This window comes from Cloeon dipterum, chromosome 4, assembly GCF_949628265.1.
Source record: "Cloeon dipterum chromosome 4, ieCloDipt1.1, whole genome shotgun sequence".
Taxonomy (NCBI): Eukaryota; Metazoa; Arthropoda; class Insecta; order Ephemeroptera; family Baetidae; genus Cloeon; species Cloeon dipterum.
Genome location: NC_088789.1, coordinates 22,955,022 through 22,976,624, shown reverse-complemented (window position 1 = coordinate 22,976,624; position 21,603 = coordinate 22,955,022). Strand labels below are relative to the sequence as shown.

Sequence of the window (21,603 nt, the reverse complement as noted above, 5' to 3'; positions counted from 1 at the left end):
GTCAGCGCCCAGCGCTGCTGGCCAAGAGAGGGGGGCGTTACACGCCATCGCTTCTGGTTGCATTACAGAAGGTGGCCGGCGCGCAACTCAATTATCATTTTAATTACGTTTTCATAATCAGAAAAATTTGAAATTTTCGCATATGGTAGCCAATGAATCTGTCCTTGAAAATCAATAAAAAATTTATTTATATTATACGCAGTCTCTGATAGCCATAAGGGTCCGAGTTTGCCTCTGAAAATCATTAAAATTATTAAAATGAAAGAAACTTTTTTTCTGAGATGATTCTTGAATAAATTAACTTAATTTTGGGTATTTTTTTTTTACCCAGTATAGATCCCGTTTAGTGAAAAATTGGGATCCGCGCGTCTAGATGATCTGGCGTTTAGTGCAGTATAAATCCATATTTTAGGACGTTTTACAGTTTTATTCCCATATATTACACCAAATTTAATCCTCCTTTTACAGGAAAAATGTTTGGTACAATATGGCGAGATGTGTAACCCTGCAGAAACTATAAATTTTCCATTATGATTGTTTTAAGCCTTGGTATCCTATAACGTCAACCGTCAATGTTTTTATGTATGCATGTGTACACAGGAAGACCTTTTTACACCCTCACAACTGAGCTTGAGAATCACGAAGGAGAAATAATATTTCAACTTTGAGAAATGGCTTCTACTAGTGCCAGCACCAGCAGTGGACGCCCGTCCGGCTCCTCCAGTTCCTCTAGCTCTTCCAGTAGCGCTGACCCACTTATAGCGTCAGGATTGCTCTTTCAAGTGAAGGACAAAGAAAAATACATGGAGAACTGCAATTTCCCATATTGTCAGGACGTGGTGAAATACGAAAAGGTCGCCAAAATCGGACAGGGGACCTTTGGGTTAGTTGAGTGGTTTCTCAAATACCATTGTAAATTTGAATTAATTTTCTCTTTCAGTGAAGTCTTTAAGGCAAGAGACAGGAAAAACCCGCTGAAATTTGTGGCTTTAAAAAAGGTGCTGATGGAGAATGAGAAAGAAGGAGTAAGGAACTATTTTTGTGCCATTTTTATTTTGAATTGGATCATTTTTGTGAATGTGGAATGGAAGACACACTTTTCGACCAACGCACACTTCTCTCTGGGAAGGGTATTATGATTCTTTCCCATCAGAGCAACAAGTGTGAGTGATCGGAAAGCGTGAGTCCTCTTGTGTGGGGTGTAGAGAGTACCTTGACATTTGGTGTTCCTTTAAGAGCAGCCCTTGGATGGTTTTTTTATCCAAGTTAGCAAAGTGAACATGTTAAATACGGGCTGGAAAATTTTGGGTTTCAAATAATAAATTAATTTCAGCATCAGAGTGTATAGATAGAAAGCCTTTTAGTGGTGATCAGTCCTTAATTTCGTCCTGGTCCCGATAAAATTGCGCAACGTTCAACAAACACTCAAATTTTCACTGTCAAATAGATTGTTCACCTTTTCTTGCAACAAGGAAATTCACGTTTGCATGCACTTAGCCTTGGTGTAAAATTCTGGCGATACCCCCTGGTGGAGATCAAATTGTGCATTGCACCACAAACTAATTGTTTATGATGAATCGATTGATGCTTGATCTTTTCCTGCAATGAAGAAAATTGAGTTAAGTTGTTGTGCGATGCGCAATTTTACAGGCGATTGAATTTGTGGTACTTCATGCTATCATCTTGTTATTCTTGCAGTACCCAATCACGGCCTTGAGAGAGCTGAAAATCCTGCAAAATCTCAAGCACGAGAATGTTGTGGAACTCATCGAGGTATGCCGCACAAAACGTACGTATTTACTCAACACTCTTTCAAGTATTTGTTGTCATTTGTTCCTGCTCTTTCAGCATCTCGAGAAAACAAATACATCCCTAATTTCTACTATGTTTTTGAGTTTTGCGAGCATGACCTTGCTGGTCTTCTCTCAAATGTCAACGTCACATTTAGCTTGGGCGAAATAAAAATGGTGATGCAACAGTTGTTGAATGGCCTCTATTACATCCACAGCAACAAGGTAAAAATCAGAAAGTTCCCCTCTTTGTATCCATTCTGGAAGTACAGAAATTGCGCATCGCTTAACAAACACCAAAACTTTCATTGTTGAATTGATTGTTGCCCTTTTCCTCAACAAGGAAAACGAGTATGTTGAGCCATGCGCGCAATTTTTCCTCTACTGACAATGAGGAATTCTTAACAAAACAACACTGAAATATGATTCATTTTCCAGATAATGCATAGAGATTTAAAGAGTGCCAATATTCTTATGACCAAAAAAGGCATTCTCAAATTGGCTGATTTTGGATTGTCTAGAGCGTTCAGTGTCCCTAATCCTGGGCAGCAGAACAGGTAATATTGCTAGCACTAGCAATAATTACTCTTAACAAAGCTAATTCCCCTCCCAGATACACAAATCGTGTGGTGACCTTATGGTATCGCCCGCCTGAACTGCTGCTTGGCGAGCGAAATTATGGTCCTCCTGTGGACCTGTGGGGAGCTGGATGCATAATGGCTGAAATGTGGACTAGGAGCCCCATAATGCAGGTAAGATATTATTCATGCGCTATGATATAAAATTATTGTTATTAAGTTCTTTATTCGGCATGTTCCTCCGTTAAAGACATGCGATGTAACAAGGCGTTGCCTAAAAATAGTGCCCAAAATTGTTTTATAAATGGCATGTGAAAAAATCGGCTGTAAAATGGATAGTTTGAATCAAGGACGAATTAAGCCTGAAGCTTCAACATTTTGACAAAATATTTGACAAATATTTTTACTGGTTTTAAATAGCTTTGTAGTTCATTTAAGTCCTATGACAGCTACTTGAACGTGAACGGCCTTTGAGTGAGATCATTGAAGGGCGAAAGGGCTCTTTTCTGTTTCTAGAGAGCGTGATTTGACACCTGATAAAAATATTCTTTATGTATAAAAAATACGAGACCCTTGTTCCTGTATGACTGAATGAGGCCCACTATACTATCATTGAGTCTGTACTTGAGTCTCCACTGCTACAGTAAAAACTATACTTTTTTCCTACTATACAATACGCGAGGTGTGCAAACAATTCCCGAATCAATTAGGTTGGAGGGCGGTTTCCACATCCGCCCCCCAAGTGCCCCCGACCCCCCGAGGATTTGGCCCGCGGGCCCCGCAGGGGCCTGCCGAATAAATCGCATCTCTATCTTCCTGGGTAAAAAATCGCCGCGATTCGGCCCCGATCGCCGCCAAACCCGGGTGGCAAACGTTTTCAGCCAAATTTTTCGAAAATCCAATATTTTTCGGATTTTTTTTCGCAATGAACCAAGCAAATGAAAAATATGACGCCTAGCCGTGTGAGCTAAGCAACAAGTAAAACACTCGGTCGTTGGACGACCAATCTATCCGCGAACATTTTGATACCTATCACGACCCGATCCTATAGATACTCTGACCGCGGGTTCATTTTGAAAATTGAACAACAATTTAGCACTTCCGCCATCAGTGCAATACGCAAAAATGGAAAATTCGCCAATTTTTCCGCGGATCGACTCGGATCGTGATCTTTGCATATCCGCAGCATCCACATACATGCTGCCGGTGTGCAATCCAATTTTGAGCTTTTTGCTGCCCATAGAAAAATTAAAATTGGGATTTTTATATCTTTATCGTGCTTTCTGCACACCGAGCTTGCACACACAGTGACGGCCATCATTTCGTATGAGCTCCCTCCCCGACCGACTTTTCGCGATTTTTTCCACGCCGCCAACCGTTTTGACGCCGCCGCTCGTCGCGATTCGCGAGAAATGAAAAGGATGAATATCTTGCAAACGATCTGGGTGCCCGCCTCGACGGTCGCTCGCCCGCAGGGTGGCAGGCGCCGCGGGGACCGCGGAGCCGGGAGGGCCGCGGAACGGCCTGTCAGCGCGCGCAGCGCCAAGCGTGTGTGGCACGCTTGTTCTGTTGGATAGGAATTTTCAATTAAAATATCTTTCATATCCAGACTTTACAAACTCATCTAAATATATATTTTAGAGCATTCCACTATTGCACCCTAAATTTGTTTTGGACAGTAATTATTGTTGTTGTTTATTTTCACACTAGGTCAATGCATTCATATTATTAAAAAATTCTTCAAAATTATATTTTTAATTTCTAAAGCCTCAAACAACAGTTTGCAAATTCCTCTAACTGCATTTTTGCATTCTTTATTTCGGCAAAACAAGTAGTGTAACAATAAATATGATGTTTTTAAAAAAATATGATTAAGTCTAATGTTCTTCTAACTTTGGTTCATTGTGTTCTGGTGTTCATTTCACAGGGGAGTACTGAAATACAGCAGCTCACTCTCATCTGCCAGCTCTGTGGCTCCATCACAACTGATGTTTGGCCTGGTGTTGAGTCGCTAGAATTGTTTAAGAAGGTCGTGTTGCCGCCTGGACAAAAGCGCAAGGTCAAAGAACGCTTGGAGCGGTACGTGAAGGACCCTTACGCATGTGACCTACTGGACAAGCTGTTGATGCTGGACCCAAAGAAGCGAGTTGACAGCAATGTTGCTTTGAATCACGATTTCTTCTGGACAGCGCCATTTCCAACTGACTTGTCTAGCATGCTAGAAAAGCTCACACATAGCATGTTTGAATATCACGCGCCACCTCGCAGACCAGGGCACATGCGGCCTGCCCCTTCACAGCAAAGGGCCCAGGCAAAACCTTCAAGCACCCTCGATGGCGGCTTCCAAGATAGAGTATTTTGACTCTAATGCGGTTAAAATAACCCGAGTGCGAGATTCTAAAGCAAATAATTCCTTTGCCTTCAAAAGCGTGGCGCAGAGTCAACTCCTTTCTCAAACCAAATTAATTGATATCAAATTTGGCCTTGCATTCCATTATTTTTGAATTAATGTAACAATTTCTTTACTTTTAGATCGATTTTTTTTGTACAAGAAATTCCATATTATTTTAAAACGAAAAAATTTTATTTTTTTTAAATTTTGCTATTTTTGCAACTTGAAATTTATAAGGTCCAAACCATTAGAATTGAAAAAACTACCCACTGTAGAACCTATCTCGACCTTCCCTAACTAGCTGAAGGGTTTAAGGGTGCTTAGCTTGCATCTCTAAGTTTCTATACAGTATACTTAAACTCCCTCGACTAAGTAAAACTTTTTCCACCCTCTCTAAATTTTTATATTAATTTGCATTTCATTTTTAGAAAAGATCTGTTTTTGGGACGAGGTGTTAATTTAGAAGAGTTTTAGGTATATAATATTTTTAATCCCGCAGAGGAAGTATGAAAAAATTGTAGCAATTCGGTTGAAAGGGGATGGGGCAAGCACTCCCTAAAAACACTTTTTTGGGATGCTATAACCCTTTCAACAGAGGAATGCGCTCTTTTAACTGATCTTCCAAGTTAAAAGTTAAAGATTTATCAATAGATTACAATTTGAAGTGAAATTCTGCGAAAACGACTTACAATTGACCAGTTGCATAAACCCTTAGTTATTGAAGCCACTAACAGATGGCGCAACCACAGACTTTCTTAAAAATTTTGTTTTAAGCGGTTTTAAGGCATTTCCGCTGCGATTTCCGACTCAACCTAGCTATTTTGCTTTTTTTTAATTAATTTGCTAATTTTTGATGTGCTGAAAACCAAAATCGGTTCAGCCATTCGCCGTAGAAACGTTGGAAAAGATGTTTTTAATTCAAAAAATAGTTTTGCACGATTCTACGGTGATTGGCTGAACCGATTTTGGTTTTCAGCACGTCAAAAAATAGCAAATTAATTGAAGAATGCACAGTAGCTAGATTGAGTCTGAAATCGCAGCGCCTTAATTAAATTTAAAGTGCCTTAAAATCGAAAGTCTACGGTGGCGCCATCTGTTGGCGGCTTCAAACACTTAGGGTGTATGCAACTGGTAAATTATGTATTATTTGTTTTTAAATCTCTTCAACTTGTAATTATGAAATCAAAGTATAGTTCAATTTCGGCAATTTTGCAAAATTTCATGAAAGATATTGTAAACGGTGTGTCAATAATGTTTACACTTCATTTCGTTAATTACAAAGCCCCTTTCGCGGTCTTTCCAAAACGGTTTGCGATAAATAAATAATAAATTATCCTCCTGGTGATGTATGAGATTTTTAAAATGGAGACGCAGTGCTCGGTGATTGAATTGTCTTTTCTTACAACTAATGAAAAAATTTTACTCGTTTTTCTCGTTACATTTCATAAAACTGAAATGGGGTGCAGTGCCCCCCGTTTCAGAATTTTCATAAAATGCTTTTATTCAATTCTACTAAATTTTTAGACAGCATTTCAAGTAAAGGTTGAAAATTTTTCTTCACAATTTTTTATGTAAACCTTTATTTACTTAAAACGTGTTTATTGTTGTGCAATTAATTTATCAACTTTATTGCGTGTCATCACACCAGTTTATTGGCGCCGACTTGAAAAGGTTCACATCATTTATTTGGCCCATGCCATTCAATTTTCAATGTGACGCATCCTATATATTGCATGAAGAAGCAGGCACTTTAGTTGAGCCCTCTCCTTTGAGCGAGAACATATTGCTTCCTGAGGATTGGGAGAAGCAAAAGAAAAAATATGTGTATAAATGTGTGAGCTGTTTCAATAGAGCGGCGGAGGCTCAATCCACCCATGTTGTTCAGGCGGATATTTTTGTGTTCCAACAGTGCACTAAAATCTTTGCCACAAAACTTGTGCAGGTTCTCGGCCTTGCTTCTAACACACAGCCTTGCAAGGTTGTAGATATTCGAAGCAACACGTGTTTCTAAAAATTCATTTATTGGTTATTGTATCTGAAAATAGTTGTTTGCAGAGTTGCAGGTGTATAGCCAGTGGAATTTTTGTGAGGGCGGTAGGAATAACAAACAAAAATACCCTTTTGTCCATTGTTGGTGTCTTGCAGAGCGGAATGGAATGGAAAAGAAAAATGTCATTGCTTCAATGGTACCTGAGAGGGGAGAAGTGCGTTGTATTGAGCAGCCCTCATCCCGTCAGTTTCAAAGTTTCGCTTTCCTTTGACGCACACACACACCTTAGGTCACTCTCGCTCTGCTCTAAAGTGTATTTCAAACAAAAAATGTAACTAATTTTTATTACAGATTGACTCTATGATAATTTTCCCTCAGTTACAAAAAAAATGATTTGTTTTTATTGTTGTTTTAAATGTACGAGCATGTGACAGTTGCTGTGCTAGACTGCAATAAAATTACTCTTCATTTGATTCTAAAAATTTGCTTTTTTTATTTTTTCTAAAAACCTTTTTTTTTTTAAAAAAAATCACATCTGGGTCTTGGGTAATTTACAATAATAAACTGCAATCAATATAGGAAATATGAACGTAGAAAAATTAATAAAGTAAGCGAGAGTAGGGTGGGAAAACCTCAAATGATACCAACAGATGGCAGGGAGGGTTCTTCAGTCTCCTTAGGGGGATGTGGTAATAAGAGGCACTGGCATACAAGCGCGGAGTTAACCACCTATTTTTGGGATTTTTTAATTGGGTGATAAATTTAATAATTTATTCAAGAAAAATTTTAACACTATAGTGGTTTTAAATGCTCGAAATAAAAAAATCAGTGGCTGTTATCTAAGGGTAAATTTTGCAATTTCTCATTGAGGCGGATAACATATATGGGAATCCAAAATTTCCGATTTATTCCAAACGGATATGGAACTTGAAGGCGCGGGTCTTACCAATTCCATTGCACGTTCAGGTCCAACGCAGGTCCGGAAATCGATTTTCGGATTTTTAGCGACCATAAAAAAATTAAAATGATTTTTTTCCTGTTTTTTCACTACACGCGATTTGTACCCTAACGACCTTTTTCAGGGTGCTCGGTGACCCAGGCCGGTTTTCCAGAAATTTCAAGCACATTTGGCGATACTCGGTTACGATTTGTGACCCTTATGCCCTTCACTGACCTTCCTCAGGTCGCGTGACCTCTGACATCGGGCCCGGACTGTTTTTTTGGGGTTTTGCCGGCGCCGTCGCCTATATTTTGAGTCTTTTGGTCAATTTTGCTGCCTCAACGGACAGTTACCCGAAGGGATAGCGCGAAACGCTCGTCTGGAGGCCCAAATGGCGCAAGCCACTGGTTTAATTGTTTGTTTCAATAAAATTTTAAACCCTAGCTATTTTAAAGGCTAGGAAAAAAAATTAGTGGCTCATCAGAGTGAAATAAAGATGAATTGTATATACACAGAAAAGTTGAGAAAAATAATTCCTATCTTTGCATATTATAAAATACACTCCAAAATTTGGAAATTTAATTGTATAGAGCAGAACTGTTGATACAACTCACACACAAAGATTAAATTCAGAACTATTAAATAGTGTAAAATATTGTTCCTTTTTTGCCCTATCTAGCAATCTTTTTTTACTGTAGTAAAAATACGCAATAAAATCAATGAAACACACCTAATTGCTTTCAATAAATTTTGCGATTTCCCCCGCAGCTTCCAAGGTTGCGAAGGTCAAACGTCGCTTTTCAGTATTCGAGTTTTATTTGTACACAATATTATGACGGAGAGTAGGTTGAATCTTTTCTCTTCAATAAATCTCCCAGCTTTCCTGTGTGCGCTGCAAACAGTTCGAGGGAGGTGAGCATTTTGCTTCTTGACTAGGCGCCGTCAAAAGTTTTGATTTAGAGCAGCGCATCCTCCGTGCGGAGCGCGCGTATAATATGCCAAACCACATGCTCGCTTACGTGTTTAATGATAATTCCGAGCCGCGAGCAGTTCCCTCTCCACCCATGCAGTTCCTGTGTGTCACACCGCGCCCTCCCATTATTTCTGCTGCTCGTTGCTTTACCTGCGTGCATGGACCATCAAATCTCTTTCAGTCCGAGCTGCCTGCACCCACGGTTGCAACATGCTGCATGAAATTCGCCTCTTTCACAGCGTCTAGCGGCCAAAAAAAATGGCTTTCGGTGTTTTGGTGCTCGTTTGTGTTTGCTTCGTGCGCGGAATTTCTGGCCAAGAGCCAACTGTGATGCTCAAGCAGGGCGCCGTCAAAGGGGTGAATTATCCGTTGGATCCGCTAGCTATCTGGTTGCGAATAATTTGATTTAATTCAGTTGACGAGATACGCCGAATTCACGAGAACGCCGATCAACACCTTCTTGGGCATCCCGTACGTCGAGCCTCCGCTCGGACGCCTGCGTTTTTCCGTGAGTAGAGATTTATTTATACGTTGTGACCTATATAAGTGCTCAACTGCGTGTGCTAATTCGCTCCAGTTCCGCTGGAAATGTTGGAATCTTTCCCGGCCGAGCGTCTTTCAAGGCGCTGAGTATGCAGCACGCGCTTCTTGTTTGCAAAACATGCTGCATACGCAGTTTTTTACGACGCCTTCATCTCACTCAGAACTCTATGTTTAATATAGCGTAAGAAAATTGTGTATTTGTGTCAGCTCATTAGCATTGAAACTCTTTTGCCTCGTTTGAGAAAAATACTAGAGCAAAAAGGTCTCTCGGCGTGAAGCGTAAAGTCGGAAAATGTGACTTCGCGTTTATTAAGAGATGTTGAATAGGAAAATGAAATCTCTAGAAGATATAGTTAGGAATTTTTTTCCAAGATTGTAGGGCAAGTATAATAAAGTAAATTTTTAAAAAAAATGAGAGATACTGTGGGTACGTGGAAGCCGTGACAGAAATGCGTATTCTTCATAGTAGTAATTCGTCTTTTATTCATGTCTCGTGGTTTAGTAATTAAGATCAAGATCAGGATCAGGACCCGTAGTTCGGGTCTTATTAATTCGGGATCAAAGTTTCTAGAACATTCTCGCACGAAAACTCATCCTAGCCGGAGAGAGAATATTGTGTTGCGACTGCTGTCGTGCGAGGCTTAAAGGTGCAGTGGGGGAGAAGGTGCAGTAAGGGTGCACTGATTGTTGCACACCTTTGTACTGCCACCTGGCAATACAGGACAGTAGTGGCGAGAAGGCGCCACACTACTCCCCCCTTTTAAGATGGAGTCTTATAAAAAACAATTGTTTAGTGGAAATTATTGAGCTGCCAATGCGGCCGGACGGGGGTCAATTCTGAGCCAGAACAATACTAACAATACAATTTTATCCAGAAATGGTTTACAATTTTAGCTTAACCCATACATATTTCTTTGAAAGAAAGTTTGACTTTTAACTTCATTTTAAAATTAATTAGAGGACCTATTTTTGTATTAAATTCAGAAGACTCTTTAAAATTTCCTTTGAATCGACAGAAAATTGATTATTTCGATTGGTTTGGACGTTTCTTCTGGCAAATTAGGAGATAGAATCGGAAATATTATACAATAAGATATTAAAAAGCCACAAAATGATTTCATTATCTCGCGAGAACATCAAAATTATTTTTCAGGCCTGAAAAATCCGAATAAATAAATAAAAAATGTCATCATCAAGAGCCGGAAAAAATTAAACTTTGTTCTTAACTTTTTGTTTTCTTTGTAAAACCAGACAGAGATGAGGCTACTAATATTCTCTATAGAAGTATAAAACCCTCACTGCTTTACTAAAAAGCCCGAATCAAATAATTATAAAAAAATACATTAAAATTGACAGATTTGTAACAAAAGGTTGATTAGTCATTTTAGTTAAAATACAAAATATTTTTATTATGATAGCACTTGATTCGATTTAAACCTAAGTGGAATGATACAGGGCAACAATTAAAAATTATTTGAATTGTTTGGATGCCATAAACCATTTGTTCAACAATTTGCAATAATAAAAAGGACCTTCCTATAATAAAAATTCAAATTTTGCTAGTTGTCTTCAAAATGTACAGTGCTTGACCACAATTTCTCAGCAGATTTCGATTACTCTCGTCGAGATCTGTCCAACGGTGTATGCCACTTATTGGGCAAACTCTTGGTTTTGAAATTGAATCTGATTTCTAGTAAGGAGACAACCATTACCATTTGAAAAGAATACTAACTTTGCAGCGAATTTTCTCAAAAAATTACAGTGCTTCTTAGGTCAATTTGGGCTTTAACTGAATCCTAAGGGATGAGTTTATGCATTGGCAACAAGCATTTTCCAGGCTTTTGCAGTATCATTCCTCTTTAAATTTGAAATCACCAATTATTTATGTAAATATAAACAATTTGACTGCTTATTGTTGTCCTGAATCAATCCAATTTAATTTTTATCTCAGATCACAATATTACTAAACGCTGAATTTAGACTCCCGAGAGGGCAAAGAGATGGAACACAACCCTGGAGGCGTTCGACTTCAAACCAGCGTGCCCGCAAATTCTCGACCCACCAAGCGACCTTCCCGGGCTAGCGGTTCCCGCAAGCTACAGCGAAGACTGTCTTTACATCAACGTGTGGGCGCCGAGCGTCACTTCTGGCGGCCTTCGTAATTACCCCGTGGTCGTGTTGTTTGAGGGCGACGAGTTCGTCAGCGGCTGGCCCGGACGTTTTCCTGCCGAAGAACTCGCCTCCGAGGGTATCGTCGTCGTCTCTGCTAGCTACAGACTCAACGTCTTTGGTAATTTTTATTAAAAATAAGAGAGTTTAAGATACATTTTTGTCAAACAGTGTTTTTGTTAGTATAAAATGGTAAATTATTGCAAAGTTTATCATTGACTTTAATCGGCATTATTAGTTTTCCAAGATAAAAATTAATTTTCTTACATTTAAAAATTATAATTAAATTATAAGTTATTGTCAATTTATTTTTACCTAATATTCCATAAGGATAAACAATATATTATTATCAACCATGTGTTTTTAATTTTATTTTAATTTTTAATTAAATAATAATAAATATTCTTTTAGAAATAATTTATGTTTAAAATTTAGAAACAGGATTTATGTTTTATTGGGTTTTTTCAGAACTAAGAAGATTGTAAAAAGTTAAATATTTTAACATCGCTCTTACATTAGGTGCATCAAATCTACAATTAACATTATATTTCTATCGCCAAATCACGTTCGACATTTAAAAATTTCACCAGATAAAACGAGTCTATAAATTTTGAATTTTCTCTTAGGATTCTTCTACCTGGGAATAAAAGAGGCACGTGGAAACTACGGCTTGCTGGACCAGTACTTCGCCCTGTTGTGGGTGCGAGAAAACGTGGCAGCGTTCGGCGGTGACCCCAGCGCTGTCACCCTCGTGGGCCACGGCGCGGGGGCTGCCAGCGCCCTTTTGCATGCCGGCTCACCCAGAACCATTGGTAAAATAAGCTATGATAATTTTCAATAAGTGTTTAATTGAAGAAAATCAAAATTTTATTTTTAAACTTTATCACGTTACGTCTGTTATCAAATTTAAAAAAAATTGTGCTTTTTTTACTATAAATTATCTATTCAACTGAGATAATTCTAAAAAACGAAATAATATTGAATTTTTAATTTGCTAAAAGTGAAATTTCTGTATTTATTTTTTAGGGCTTTTCCATCGGATAATCGCAATGTCGGGTTCTCCCCTAGCGCCGTGGGCTGGTGGCGAGAAAGGCGCCGCGTCCACAATGGCAGCGTCCAGGGAAATCGCAAAGTCGCTGGGCTGCTTGAAGCAAAACGTCGGAATCGCGCTGGCCTGTCTCAGAAAAGTGCCAGCCGACCAACTGCTCCAAGCTTTCCAGACTCTTTACAACGTGAGTGTTTCCAGTAAAATTTATCTCTAATTTTATGCGACGAAATTTCACGGGTCGAAGCACAAAATTGGCATGGGGTCAAGAAAAATCTGCGAAATTCAAAGCAGAAATATTTCTTTACCAGCAGATTGTCTCATATTTTTTTCATTTCTCCACGGGTTTAACTTTGAGACCTCAAAATATCATTTCTCCGTTGTCCGTTGTGCAATTTAAAAAATTCTCTCGCCGAGCCAAATCGAACCTATTTCAGAGTAATAGTATTCATTCTTTTCCAGAAGTTCATTTCAAAACACAACTTTTTAGTCTTGTTTTGTCAAATCCTCGGTTTTTTCCTCTAATTAACCAGATTTTTATTTATTTTCAATTTCAACTGTTAATTTTAAATTTTGTTAATAAAAATTTGACACTTGACTGCTCCAGCCGGTGAATGTGTGACCTGATAATCACATGTGTTTACGCGAGTTTAGGGTGGCAACTGGTCCGAAATTCCGCTGCCCGTGAGCGACTCTTTCCTGCCGGAGAACGACCGCTACTTGCCGGAAGAGAGCAGAACCGCGCTCACCAAAATCAGCGTGCCCATACTCCTTGGCATCACTTCCAGCGACGGCATTGCAGCACTTGGTACAGTCTTAATTCTTTTTCTTTTTTATTTTAAATTAAATAAAAAGATAAGAGGAAGTTAATTTGATTTTCTTCACTTGTTATATATTTATCGAGTGAATGAACAAATATATAGGAGATTTATTGTGCTATACTGACCTAACCCAATGCTATCATAACTATAGGGCTGTAAAGTTTAGGCCTCTTTGGGAAAATAATATTGTATTTTGAAGCTGATTTCCGGTGTAAAATATGAGTTTTAGACAGTTTATAATATAATGCATTGTTTGTAGCATGATTAAAGCGTTTATTGACCTTTTTTTCTAAAGAAAATCTTCATTTTTCCCCGGTTTAAGCAGTTGTCCATTGATTTGTCAAGTTCCTCTCGCTTTTGAGACATAATATAAATATATTTTTCAAAAGGTTGACAGGAAATTGACCCATGAAAAGTTTTTAACCGTGTGAAAAATTATATCACATGGTAGGGCACGACTCCCACACACAATCATTTAACCTTTGATAATTTTTTGAAGTATCCAAACGTGTTTTTTTTACAAACAATTTTTATCTAGGTAATTAAACTAATAAACCCTTAAGATGTAGTTTTAACCCCTCCTCAATAAATAAAATCAAAAGTGTAATATTACTTTTCACAATTTTAATTTACATTCAATTTAAAATTTAATGAGTGTAATAATATAAACATTAAAAAGCAAAATGATCAAATTTATTTTAAAGTTTTTACTAAAATATGTGTCCAATTAGTTGCTTGAGAATTGGGAACAGTGCTAGATTGGAAACTTTGGACTGGTGGTTCATGCAAACATCCCAAAAATGAAAACATTAGAGGAAATAAATTAGCAAAACGAGCCCTGGGACATATTTGAAAATGCATACATAATTCTCGTGCAACTGTCAAATAAGTGTCCCCCGCCTTTAAGAAAATGAACTAGATTCATATTGGCTCGCGTGCACGATGATGACAACCCATTTTCCTCGTTTTAATTAAATTTTCGATTTTTGTTTCAGCGTCGATTAACGGCTTGTCGCAGAAGGGGTTCCAGGATCTGCTCAACTTCGCCGAACGAGTCACAATTCCCGGGCTGATCACGCAAATGGGCCTGGAGAAAAAGCAGAGCCTGGTCCGGGAAGTCGTAAGTCACCACTACCTGTCTCGCGCGCGCAGCGGCGACGCCGAGGCGCTGCTCGCGCAAATCATCAAGGTAAGCAATAAAAACGGCCATTGATCACACACGCGAAAAGAGCAAACAATCGCTTTCTTTCGCTTTTTATTGAGAAATATAGCGGTTGCCGACTCATCGCGTGACAATGCTCGTTATGCAAACAATCACACACATCCACACACAGCTTTACTCGGACGCCATGTATCACGCTCCGAGCCACGCAACCGCCAACTTGCTGGCCCAGAACTTGAACTCGCAGCCCGTCTACGTGTACCACCTTGGCAAGCTCCCGTCCATCGATGGAGCCGATTTTTTTCACAGAACCGGCATCAATTCTTCAGGTTGGATCATTAAATAAAAATTTCTTCACCTCGATTCATTTAAAAGTTGGGAATATTTAAGATACAATAGTATTATATATAATTTGTCAGTTTTTACGATAATTTTAGATTTTACTCGTTTCTCCTAGAGATTTTTTCATCTCTTTAGGGAATGCAATTATCTTTAAAGTGGAATGATACTGGGCAACAATTGAAAATTATTTAAATTGTTGGATGCCTTAAAAAATTGAACGATAAACAATTTGTTCAACAATTTGCAATAATAAAAAAGGACCTTCCTACAGTGAAAATTCAAATTTTGCCAATTTTCTCCAAAATTTACAGTGCTCGAACATATTTTCTTGGCATATTCCGATTCCTCTCGTCGAGATCTGTCCAATTGTGTATGCCACTTATTGGGGAAATTCTTGGTTTTGAAATTAAATCGGATTTCAAGTAAGGAGACAGCCATTACCATTTGAAAAGCACGCTAACTTTCCAGTCGATTTTCTCAAAAAATTACAGCGCTCCTTAGGTCAATTTAGGCTTTAACTGAATCCTAAGGGACGAGTTTATGTATTGGCAACAAGCATTTTCCAGGCTTTTCCAGTATCATTCCTCTTTAACAGGTTTTTAGTTTTTTTAAAGAAAAACATTTAGGTCACTTCCAGGTGGTTTCATTATTAAATTTAAAAAAACATCATTGTAATATGGGCAGTAAATAATTCAAAAATAAATTTATTGCTGTCTGAAATATTTCCCAAGCTTTAATTTGGGCTTCAAATTGTTAAATTTCAGTTAAAAACAGAGAAAATTAACAGAAACATGACTACATCTTATCTTTACGGTAAAGAATAATATTTTATATATAGGATTTCTTTTTCTTCTTCCAGCAATAATCATTCTGTTAGCTTAGATTGAAAAAATGACCCATTTATACTCAGAAAAAAGTCTGAAAATTTCAATTCAAAACAAATTTCGTGATGACAGTGGTAGCAAAAATTGATGACATAAATTTAATTTCAAGGTTTTACAACATCAAACATTAATGTCTCTCAGCAATATACCAGGTTTTTTGCCCTGGTTTTTACTTCCAGGTGTGCAATATGTTTAATAAAATTTTTCTATAAAAACTATGATTGCTATATATACTACATAGCTGCTTCGGGAATCTTTTCAATGACGAAAATATTTAATGCTAATTAAAATAAAAGTTCATTTAATTTGGGAAGACAAAAAACTAGGAAAGTGTGAGTTTCGTAAATTTCTTTAGTTTTTGAATATTCACAATCGTGTTTGCTCAGATCAGCATTGCAGATGATTAATTATAAAAAAATCAGTCAGTTTTTGATAAAATTGTCTATATTATATCGTTTTAAAATTAATATTTGAAACCAGAATTAAATTAATGTAGCCAGTTGCGGAGAAAAACAGTCAATGAACTGAAAATTCCAAGGCTTATAGGATTTATAAATAGACGCTTGAATTAAAAGTTGTGTTAAATTCACAATTTTTAATTAAAGTTTATAATTTATTGTGTGCGAGTGGTTTTTATATTAATAATGAGACGCATCATAATTAAAAAATTTATTTGTACAGGCGCCTCCTACGGCACAGACCTGATAATCCTCATGGGTCAGAAACTGCTGGCCAAAGTTCTGGGACGGCAGCATTGGTCAGTGGCGAACGACCGGGTGACCAACGCCGTCCGCCGCTTCTGGCTCAACTTCATCAGACAAGGGTATAACTTTTTTCTCTCTTTTAGATGAGAGTACATTTTCTTGGGGTGTGTAGAAATCCAACGCCAAACGCGTACGGCTACAGCACCGCATGGCCCCGCTACTTGCCGACCGAGGGCAATTTCTTCAGCATGGAAAACCAGCAGATGCGGACAGAGCCGCTGCCCAGCGAGGGTGTCTCCTTGTGGAACAACCTGCTGCCCAAGCTCAACGCTCTGCATCCGGAAATAACCACTGAGAAGCAAATTATCCAGATTACACAAGGTTGATTTTCTTAACATTATTTATAAAAGACTATTGAGATTTTTCATGGGAGAAATTATTGGGTTTTTGAAAAATTGTACTCTTGATAGTTCATTAAATAATATTTCAACATCATAATAGTAAATATTAACACTTAAATTTCCTGTCATATTTTTTATCAACCAAATATTTGTCTAGAAAATAATATCTACCTCCAAATTTGAGTTATTCAATAAGGCATTTTTCATTTTTTTTTTATTATTTGGCTCTAAATTTAATATCTTCAATTATAAAATATAGTAGCTTTTAGATTTTCAGTTTCTCTGCACTTCTTTTTAGCAAAATGTTATGTATTTATTTCTTGCCCCTAATGTTGCTTTTGTAGATTTGCAATCAAAATTGTAATCAAGTAGGCTACGCACTCTATAATATTTCTCTGAGTAAAAACTCGATATTTGATTAAAATTTTTTACCTTAATTAATATATTTCAAGGTGAGAAACTGAAATTCAAAGTCATAAAAATATAATAAATATCTTGGCATCAAAATGTGATATCCTTACATTTTGACTCGATTTTTTTTCTGATGAAAGAAACTTCTAGCTTCTTGCCTAGACATGAAGTTGACTTAGCTTAAAATGATCAAATTCCATTTCATTAAAAATATTTTCTTTCTTTCAATAATTTTTTTTTCTCTAGTTTTTAGCCTCCAAAATTTGATTTCCAGCATTGAAAAATAATTTTGTGGCAGGAAGTAGTGGTATTTGAAGCAAAAATTAAGTCAATTTCTATGAATGAGATCAAATTTGTATAAAAAAATTGAATTTAAAAACTTTTAAAAGTTTGTGATAAAATTAAAGTTCAGGAACCTATGCAAAATTCATCACCTAATTTAAAATACAATATTTGTTTGCAGTTGGAAGTAGTGTAGGCTACAAAAGCACCACCTTGGTTTTGGGAGTGCTGTGTCTGGGGCTTGGTGTTCTTCTGGTCGTCACCCTGATGGTGATGAAGCGTCGCTACGGACGCTACCGAGACAACGCCGAGGACGCCTTCTGACATGAGGACCGGGGCGAGGAAATCCCCGAGCGACCTCCTCCCCCGATCGAGTCCAACTGGCGCTACAACCTCACCTCCTACAGATTTTAGTTTTTTAAAGACGAACGGACGCCAAGTGTGATAGAAATGGAAAGAAGTGTAAATAATTTTTGTATCTATTTTAAATAATCTTATTTTGTTACCTGACGAAATGTCAAAGGCTGGAGGACAAATTGGCTGAAATTAAACCAGAAATTAAAATTTATGTAGTAGATTGTGTGATAATACAAGAGTTAAATACCAAAATTGAAAGTTTAGCCTTGGTGTAAACTCGACCGGGCGCTGGGAGATGAATTCAAATTCAAAATTCAATCACCCCTCATTTTTTTTTTTAAATTTTCAACGATGTGGTCTCATGTTATACGCAATCTACTGGTAAAAACTGATTTTCGTTGAATCAAAACAATTTTGTCTTCCAACCTGTGAAATTTCGACTCTATTATGTAGCTAGTTTTAATTTATAATCAAATAGTGTGGTAATAATGTTCAAAGTTTTTCGTCTAACTTTTTTAAACGTTGTTTTTTAGTGTTAGGAAATTTGTAAAATAAAATGGCCATACAATTTGAGTACATGGGTATTTATTTAATGTCGCCAAGAAGGATTCCAATTAAAATTTCACAAGCATTTTTATATAATCTATCACAGTCTTTCTCATCAAAGAAGTCCTTAATTCCAGTACGGTGTTTTTTTCTGATTTTTAAATCTCGGTTGTCGTCGATTCCCTTCTGGCAGAGTTCGTTATCATCTCACCGCAACATAGCTCTCAGTTGATTAATGTTAACGCTAAAGGTTTTACAATCTCTCTCTCTTACTCGCTAAAAGTAAAGACCCTTATTAAAAGTACGAATATTAACGTGTGTGTGTCTGCGTGCGCCTTTGCTTTAAAAAGAGCCGCCCGCCGCGTGTGTTGATCCTGCGCTAATATTTTATATACACAGTTACTATATTATAGGATGAGACACGGACAATCAATCGCGTAGAATTGATTTTCAATTAATTAACCGTAGACAGCAACTCATACTGACACATGAGATCTTTTGCTTCAAAAGTAAAAAATTTAGTCTTTACAGTATGATGTTAGTACAATAGTATGATTGCGTGTGAGTAAAAATAAAATTAGACAGAACAAAAAACACTAGGTGCTCTTCTCAAGATTTTCAGCCACGAATTTTATGACTCAAAGTTAGTTAGTTTGCTGCGCTGACCGAAAATACAAATATTCTACTTGACAGTTTTGATTAATTGAGCATTCTCATTCACAAAAATAAGCTTCAAACGAAACGGAGGGAGAAAAGTGTTCTATTAACCTGACTTAGAAAAAATAAACAATGAACATATCCTCTGACAGATCACAAAAAGTTGGTCAACGGGGCAAGGTCGGGTTTCGTATTTTTGCTTGTTTAGAGAAGTTCTAAAACTCGGCTACAAATGATCGAAATAACGTGTGTACAAATTCGCATGAAGTGGCCTCGATTGGCTGGTATCACAATGTTGGTACAAAAGGAGGTTTTCTTTATTACAACACGAATTTTAGGCCCTTCCACGCGTCATTTCAGAACCTGCGCTCGCGTTGTGTGTTATTGTTGTTCTACAGTAGTTAACAATTAATTATGTTTATAGTTACTTCGAGACAATTCAAGCAAAATATTAGTTTAAAAAGAGACGACGAGGTTCTCAGTATTGAGATGTCGATTCGCAGTGAAATTGCCAACTTACAGATTTACAACATCGATGGATGCGTCCTTACAAAATGAGCAACAGCAAAACAGTATATTCGATCGAGAGATATAATATGTATTATTCTACAATTATTGCAAAAGAACAGAAAGAGCAGGTGACACGGTAGAAGATCCAACCATCCGAGTGAGTTTGTGAGTGTGGAAAAGGAGATAGAAACACTTGGAACAGAGTTCGCGCGCGGGTACATCACAAAAATTCTACTCGTTACACATATCCAGAGAGCGATATTTATATTCGGGCGGGGGGCGGAGGAACTACTCTCCGCGCGTCTTCTGTGCGTAAACTGCTCAATTTCGGTTGGACTGCGCTTTCTCGGGAAGATAGTTTAAAAACAGTTAAATATATTACAATCTATTTAAGATACCGTTTCGATTCCTGCCTGAGACATATTTTTCGGTCCGATACAAAAAGTGGATAGATACTATGTCGCTCCCAAAGTGGATCTTTTCTTAAATTTAAATATTCTCTCTAAAATTGGGAAATTGATAAAAATGAAACACAGGTTTCCATTGAAATTTGCATAGAGAAATCCAAATCATGCAAAAAAATGACAAAGCCTTTAATAATTTCGAAAAATTAGGTAAAACCTGGAATTTATTTCTGGCTCGGTCCTGTTTTGATTATTAAACGCGCATATTTGCTAAATCAACAGATATATTTAAGGACACCAATTGCTCGATTCTAATTTTTGTTCCTGTTAAGATCCACTTTAAAAGGAATTTAACGAGGTGTGTATAGTCCAATCATCAATGGGAGCTGTTTTATGTCAGCAAGACAGGCAAGATGGCGGCTGCTAGGGAATCCTAACTGCGGTTTAAGTTTGAGCTGTTTAAAAATTATTTTTAGAGCAAAAGTTAGGACACCAATCGCCACATTCGAGCTCAAGACCCCAGCAGCGGCCATGTCTGCGCGACTCGTGAATTGTCCCCCCATTTATGTTAATACAGTCAATTTCCTACGATTACACATTTTTCTTTCATCGAGATCTTCTAAAAGGTGTAGGAAATCAGTTTATGAACTGAAGCCGCGTTGAAAACAACCAACTTTTCGGAGCGGATTATGCTTAGGACTGCACAGTATCTAACCTCTTAGATATTTATATTTCGAAACTAATCCCCTACCGCGATTTGTCTGACTAAACATGGCGCAATATATCGGGACGCCTCCTGCACGTGCGTGCACACGACAAGTTGATAATTGAGCAAGAGGGGGCTGCCTGCCTGCCTTTCGCGGGAGCAGAGATCTTCCGAAACCGAAAGAGTCGAGTATAGAATCCTCCCGTGATATGTGCTCGGAGCGAACAACAGCATTATTTCTTTCTTTTTTTGTTACAATTGAACCCCAATGAATCTAAGCCGCCGGGTGCGTTCAGAGGATGGGCGGCAGGAAGGTGCCCGAGTCGGTCAGGCTGCTCTTCTCGGGCAGGGAGCTCTCGCGCTGCATGCCGCTGCCGACCCTGGCGGCGCCGCGGCGCCGCTCAGTGGCGGCGTCGGCCGACGACAGCCGCTCCTTGGACGAGACCGGCGCCTTGCGGGTGCCCCGGTAGACGCGGTAGAGCGAGTACGCCTCGCCGACCGGCGGCGGCGCCGGAGGCAGCACGCTGCCCGGCAGGTCCGACTCGGACCGCGTTGACGACAGGTTGTTGGCCGCCGAGGCGGCCGCAGAGCTGCTCGCCTTGTGGCTCGGAGTGGCCGCCTCCTGCGACTGGCACCGCTGGAACTCGAATGGCGCGCTACCGCTCTGGTTCAGCCACGGGTGCTTGCTCGCCTCGTCCGGCGTCATCCGCTTGCTCGCGTCCCACCTACGACACAAAATTATTGAAATTTTGTCAGTAATTAATAAGACCAATAAAATATTTTTAAGACTTTTCCCGTACAAATTAGACGGTTTTCGAGACATCGTTTTAGCCCAATTAAAACAAGATTGCAGTAAATTCTTTCGTTTTTTTGTCCATTTGTTAAGAAATTCGTCATTTTCAAGGAGAACTGTACCAAAAATTTCCAATCTCAACCGAAAAATTGAAACAAATAAGGGCTGTTTATTTTTTGAGAGTGAAATTGAACCCTTTTTTA

The 21,603-nt window shown here is 38.2% G+C and overlaps 3 protein-coding genes across 5 annotated transcripts in view; 2 read left to right on the top strand and 1 right to left on the bottom strand.

The window, feature by feature from the left end:
* The first annotated feature begins 671 nt into the window (after positions 1-671).
* On the top strand, positions 672-5,300 carry LOC135942449 (cyclin-dependent kinase 9-like). Its single transcript, XM_065488568.1, has 7 exons — positions 672-883; positions 941-1,025; positions 1,699-1,789; positions 1,849-2,015; positions 2,229-2,347; positions 2,404-2,542; positions 4,296-5,300. Exons 1-7 carry the CDS (start codon positions 672-674, stop codon positions 4,728-4,730), a joined length of 1,248 nt encoding a protein of 415 aa, XP_065344640.1. The 3' UTR covers positions 4,731-5,300.
* Positions 5,301-8,791: 3,491 nt separating this feature from the next.
* Positions 8,792-18,357, top strand: LOC135943393 (pyrethroid hydrolase Ces2e-like). The gene is made up of 11 exons (XM_065489899.1): positions 8,792-9,020; positions 9,079-9,171; positions 11,187-11,496; positions 12,002-12,187; positions 12,402-12,607; positions 13,075-13,228; positions 14,237-14,430; positions 14,576-14,732; positions 16,311-16,452; positions 16,506-16,714; positions 17,609-18,357. Exons 1-11 carry the CDS (start codon positions 8,922-8,924, stop codon positions 17,749-17,751), a joined length of 1,893 nt encoding a protein of 630 aa, XP_065345971.1. The 5' UTR covers positions 8,792-8,921; the 3' UTR covers positions 17,752-18,357.
* The window catches only part of LOC135943392 (dual specificity tyrosine-phosphorylation-regulated kinase 2-like), a 46,972-nt gene continuing 43,721 nt past the window's right edge, over positions 18,353-21,603 (bottom strand). For all 3 annotated transcript variants that reach the window (XM_065489897.1, XM_065489896.1, XM_065489898.1), the window contains one exon: positions 18,353-21,332. In XM_065489897.1, coding sequence (XP_065345969.1) covers positions 20,900-21,332 — 433 coding nt within the window. In that variant the 3' untranslated portion in view covers positions 18,353-20,899. The remainder of the gene's footprint in view (positions 21,333-21,603) is intronic.

Coding starts and splice junctions, on each gene's coding strand:
- LOC135943393 (XM_065489899.1), top strand. CDS start 8,922: ATGGCTTTCGGTGTTTTGGTGCTCGTTTGTGTTTGCTTCGTGCGCGGA. Junction 16,453..16,505: donor CTCAACTTCATCAGACAAGG/GTATAACTTTTT, acceptor TGGGGTGTGTAG/AAATCCAACGCCAAACGCGT. Junction 16,715..17,608: donor AATTATCCAGATTACACAAG/GTTGATTTTCTT, acceptor ATTTGTTTGCAG/TTGGAAGTAGTGTAGGCTAC.
- LOC135942449 (XM_065488568.1), top strand. CDS start 672: ATGGCTTCTACTAGTGCCAGCACCAGCAGTGGACGCCCGTCCGGCTCC. Junction 1,026..1,698: donor TGGAGAATGAGAAAGAAGGA/GTAAGGAACTAT, acceptor TTATTCTTGCAG/TACCCAATCACGGCCTTGAG. Junction 2,348..2,403: donor AATCCTGGGCAGCAGAACAG/GTAATATTGCTA, acceptor TTCCCCTCCCAG/ATACACAAATCGTGTGGTGA.